A 5,627-nucleotide genomic window follows, 5' to 3' on the forward strand; every position below is an offset into this window, starting at 1 on the left:
CTACACCTTAATTAATCATTAATAAAGGGTTACTTAACTGTGAAAACGTCATTAATTAAGGATGATTCAGACTTTATAAGCAATGAATTAATTATTTTAATCACACATGTAGATTTGCAAACATTACAAGACCCAAAATACTCACATCTTTTCAATTTTTATCAACTTTGCTGCCTGAACATACCTTTAACTTCCTGGTTAAAGCAAAGCTACATGGGAAATTTCATAAATTGATAAAATGAGTATTTTGGGTCTTAAAAAGTTTGCAAATCTACATGTGTGATTAAAGTAATTAATTCATAGCTTATTAAGTCTGAATCATCCTTAATTGATGATGTTTTCACGGTTAAGTAACCCTTTTATTAATGATTAATTAAGGCTAAATAAGGCGTAGATATAAAGTGTTACCAATATTTTTTAATTTGATCAGAATTTAAAGTCATAATTGGGAGGAAAAGGGAAAGAATGATTTTGTCATCAAGAAATTAAGTGAATAAAAGAAGGGATAAGGGGGAAAAAAGTTAATTTTTCCTTCTTGTGTGTTTTTTTTTTATGTCAAACCTTTTGTTTTCTGTGAAAGATGTGATGCAGCGCTCRGCAGTCCTTGTGGCCTGGTGAGAGCGAGAACAACCGAGCAGAACAGAACCGCCTCTACTTTGTATGCAGCCCAGCAACACCATCCTGATGGAGCGGTGTCACCATGGCAACTGCAGTCACTAGTGGCAGCACACTATAGGTGGTGTAATTAGTTAGTGTGAGGCTTTAAAAACAGCAGAAAGGTGAAACTTACTGTATGTCTGGATAATGTATTGTCTGAACTTAAACCTTTAAAAATYACAGCTGGACGCTGCATTAAGGATCATTCTGACTGATTTCAAGGTCAAAGGTTGAGGTCATGTGACATCTTTGTTAAAGGGAACATCTGCAAAATACATGTTTTTTAGCCATTAAATACATTTTGTTATTTTGTTGTGCAACTGGAGTCTTTATTTTATCAACCTGTTCAGTTTTCTCTATTTTCTGAATAATCAGGTCAAATTATTTGTGACAGAGCTGCTTATAAGGCCTGGTCTTACTAACKACAGTTTGGTGGTCTTCTCCTCTGGTTCTGGGTCAGACTCTGGCTCCAACATGTAAAGCTGGATGGACAAGTCTTTCATTGTTGACATAATTAATTTGTAAATAGGAAACCACGCAACCCTGAAAAGGAAGAAGCGTGTACAGAAAATGGATGGATGGAAGAAGTTTCTGTGCCGCTGTATGAAGCTACAATGGACCGATCTGGACTGAGGCACTGCAGTTCCACTTTATAGACCCAACCTGAAAGATTTAAATATGAAAAAGAGGGATTTAAGAGCACAATGTGTCCTTTAAAACCTCTGTGCTCAGTCTTGGCCTCCCAGCAGTAACAGTAATTAAAACCTCTTGTCTCCAGACTGTCCTTTAGAAAGTGTCCATGGTGGAACACCACACATGTTTAGGATAGTAATGTCAGACTGTGGCTCCACATTGAATCTTTTTTATTTTGGACCACCAAAGACAGCTCAAGTGGTACTTCTGAAGTCAACTAATAGTTGCATTTTCATGTTCTTGAACCCTCCTGTTATGTTGCTTTCCAGAGTTGTAAAGTAACTAAGTACATATACTTCTTTACTGTACTTAGAATTTTTGGGTATCTGTACTTTACTTGAGTAATTATTTTTCAGCCTACTTTTACTTCTCACATTTTCACACAATTATCTGTACTTTCTACTCCTTACATTTAAAAAAGCCAAGAAGTAGAAAGTCGTTACTTTTATTTCAGTTTTGTTTGTTTTCATTCCAGCTTATTGTAAAAAACAAATACTAACCGGTCTGGTGGTGCTGGTGCATGGCAGCCCTGCCTCCATCAGCGTGCCCCAGGTCAGCTGTGGCTACAGTGTAGCTTACCATCATTAGTGTGTGAATGTGTGTGTGCATTGGTGAATGTATGTAAGTGTAAATTACTTTGGGGTCCAAAGGGACTTGATAAAGAGCTATAAGTTCCAGCTATTTACCATTCCTAACCATAGAGCAGGTCAGTTTTCATGCCAAGAAAAATAAAGTTTGAATTTTCCAGTAATCTTTGATTTTGATGTGGAAAGAGTAAGAGAAAATCTTATTCTGTATTCTCTTCCTTTTTAAGGTCGATAATTGGATTTTTAGTGAGTTTTTGTTATTTTTTTAATTCATTTGCTGGATAGTGATAAAATGTATCTCTTAAGAAATACATTAGAAATTGTTGGAGAGTACAGCATGTGACATTAATGCTTTAAAGATGTGTCTTTTAATCTGTTAGCTTTATCTGATTATGTACACTGCCTGCCCCCCCTCCAAAAAAAGTCTCGACCAGGTTGTAACTAAGGTTTATGATGTGGGGTTGCTGCAGGTGGTCAGGTCTATGTTCAGCAACAGTCTGTGCTCAAAGAATGAGGTCAGCTGACCTGAATATACTGAATGACCAGGTTGTTCCCTCAATGGATTGTTTCTTCCCTGATGGCACGGCCATATTCTAAGATGACAATACCAGGATTCATCAGGCTGGAGTTGTGAAAGAGTGGTTCAGGGAGGATGAGACATCATTTTTAGACATGGATTGACTCCACAGAGTCCAGTGAGAATCTTTGGGATGAGCTGGAGAAGGCTTTGTGCAGCGGTCAGACTCTATCATCATCAATGTAAGGTGTTGGTGAAAAATAATGCAACACTGGACGGAAATAAATCTTGTGACACTGCAGAAGCTTATCAACACAAAGCCACAGTGAATGTGTGCTGTAATCAAAGCTAAAAGTGTTCCAATGAAATGAAATGAGTGTGACTTTTTTGTTTTGGTGGCAACTTTTTTTTTTTTTGGCCAGGCACTGTATGTTCTAAATGCTAACGATGATCCAATCGCACCAGTGCAACTTTTTTTTTTTATCAAGAAATCGGGTGCGACCAAACTGGTCACACTCTTAGCCCGGCTAGCTAGTTTTTTTTTCTCACAATCTCAGGTACAAACTTAGGTATGCAGGTGAGCTTTATGACATTCCATCTGGTGCGTTTTTTTTAATCGCACATGCGCATCACTTACAGCGGGTAAAATAAGTATTGAACACGTCACCATTTTTCTCAGTAAATATATTACTAGAGGTGCTAATGNATCTTAAATCAATCTTTCAGAAGTCTTAAAAATGTTACATTGTAAATAGGATGACTGTAATTTGTCTCAAATACTAAAATAATTTGTAACATTTATTTTTTTAAATATTTACATGCAGACATTCCCCTTTGACATCACTTCCTGTTATTTTACATGCAAATATCTCAACAACTGTCCATCTGAGTAACGTGAAATTTGTTTTGTAATATGCTAATAATGTTGTCGTTCCAAAACTCCATTCACTTTTCTTACAAAAACTTGATGTCACAGACACTTCAAGGTTTCTTCTACAGCAAATTGGGGTTAAGACCCCACTGTAGGTCCTAAAACACCAAATTTTGGGTCGTTAAACTGACTGCTAAGAATATTTTTGCTATGTTTGATGAAAAAGCAGTTAGATATGGATAAAAACAATTGGTCTATTTGCAATATTTGAATACTTCAACCAAAAATACTTTGATTCATGAGTTTCTGCCACAGTTTTATTTTTTTTGTCATTTGTGTTTATTATGAAATTGGTCTTAAATTTAATTTCAGTTGGCAATGAAAAGTCTTAAAAAGTCTTAAATTTAACTTGCTTTAAACTGTAGGATCCCTGCTTTAGAAAAGCGGTGAAAGAGGGGCTTGTGGAGTTACAATAAGGAGGAATTCCGACCAAAGCATTGCAGTTCCACTTATATAAACCAACTGAATGATTTCAATGTGAAAAGGCAGGATTTAGTTCTCCTTGATTTTCTGATTGACAGTTATGCTTTAGGTTTCAGCTGCTTTTTTGTCCATTTTTTAATTTTCTAGAACAACTGTGATGTCACCGTGTCTCATCAACAACATATAGAGGAATTTTACTTGATGAAATGTTATGAACCTGCAGCTTGTTCCTGTTTTGAGCATATAAAATAACTAACCATATTTTTTCTCTCTCTCTTTTCATACTCTTGAAAACTCCTTTTATTTCCCAACCAATCTGTCCGTCTTGGGCTTCTTACCATCTTCTCCGTTTTTATCCCTACGCTATGACCCTTGCTGCACTTTCCTCCCTCCTTCACCATTTTTGAATCTCCCACAATGCCTCACCACAGGACAGGCCTCTTCACCCCAGACTTGGCGTTTGAGGCTATAGTGAAAAAGCAGGTCATTAAGCTGAAAGACCCCTGTCTGAAATGCGTAGACCTCGTCGTCACTGAGCTTGTCACCCTGATCAGGAAGTGCTCTGAAAAGGTAAACGGTAACTAAAGGTTAAGATTGGAGAGAACAAAGGATGAAAAATAAACAGCAAGAAGCAATGGAGAGCAGAAATCCAGTGAACTAATTTCCACAGCTGATTATTACCCCTCACCTTTAATGCTTCACTCAACACCTCCTCCTGCTTCCTTCACCAGTGACTCCCCCCAGTCACCAATCGGAGACCCCCAAAGATCCACTCAGCACATCATGAATGGGATCAGTTGTCTAACAAACCCTCACCCTGCCTCATTAAGAAATCAAACACGTCCCCACACACACTTTGAAATTCAGCTCTGTAAAAATGGCTCATCTTTAATTTTCTGAACTTGTCTCTTMCTGAACACCTCCCACACAAGTTCCCAAACATTCCTGTCTTCACGTCTTTCTGATTTTTAACCTTTTCTTTTTCCTGATTTGTTGAGGCTCACTGTTAGCTTGAGATGCCAGTGTTGAGGGTTTTCATGCAATGCCTTTAATCTGAAAACAAAACCAAACAAAAGGTTTGGACTAAAAACCRAGAAGTGAAGAAATCTCAAGCTGACAGGGAACTGGGTGCATGTCATATTTACATCTGAACTGTACATTACCTGTCATTGTTCAGGTGTTGGCGCTCTTCATGGCTCAACTTTGTGAACAGTAGTTGTGTATCCTGAAGTGATTTGTATCAATCTGCAGCAGTGTGTGTGTTTTCTGTGTGCGTGTTGGTGTCTGCAGCTGGGCTCGTACCCTCGACTGAGAGAAGAGACGGAGAGAATTGTGACCACCCACATCAGAGAGAGAGACAGCAAGACTAAAGACCAGGTGTGTRTGTGTKWGTGTTAGTGTCAGGAGGAGACGCAGCTTTGTCTCTTTGTGTGAACAAATGAAGAAGTTTCATGTTTTGGTTCTCAGGTGCTGTTATTGATTGACATTGAGCTTTCCTACATCAACACTAACCATGAAGACTTCATTGGGTTTGCCAAGTAAGATACATTTCAAATTCAAACACTGAAGATCGTTCAAATAAAAAGAGATTAAATGAATTTGGTTTATGTAGAAAATTATAAACAGTCATTATCTTACCTGTTCTAGATAACTCCTTGAGCTGTCATTTTGAAAAGATATAGCCCAGATAGCAAAATATGTTAATTCAATTTTGAAATATGGTCAAAAAAGTAGATTTTTGGTTTAGGGCTGCAACGATTAATCGACGACTAATTGATTATTAAAATAATCAACGACTAATTTAATAATCGATTAATCG

At 37.4% G+C, this 5,627-nt stretch overlaps 1 protein-coding gene across 1 annotated transcript in view; it reads left to right on the forward strand.

Annotated features, from left to right (window-relative positions):
• The window catches only part of LOC106530390 (dynamin-2), a gene marked incomplete at its 3' end in the record, with an annotated part of 53,307 nt that overhangs the window by 32,691 nt on the left and 14,989 nt on the right, over positions 1-5,627 (forward strand). The window contains 2 exon segments of the mRNA XM_014025993.1: positions 5,099-5,185; positions 5,276-5,346. Of these exon segments, the coding sequence (XP_013881447.1) occupies positions 5,099-5,185; positions 5,276-5,346 (158 nt within the window).

Source organism: Austrofundulus limnaeus, unplaced genomic scaffold (assembly GCF_001266775.1).
Source record: "Austrofundulus limnaeus strain Quisiro unplaced genomic scaffold, Austrofundulus_limnaeus-1.0 Scaffold514, whole genome shotgun sequence".
Lineage (NCBI taxonomy): Eukaryota > Metazoa > Chordata > Actinopteri > Cyprinodontiformes > Rivulidae > Austrofundulus > Austrofundulus limnaeus.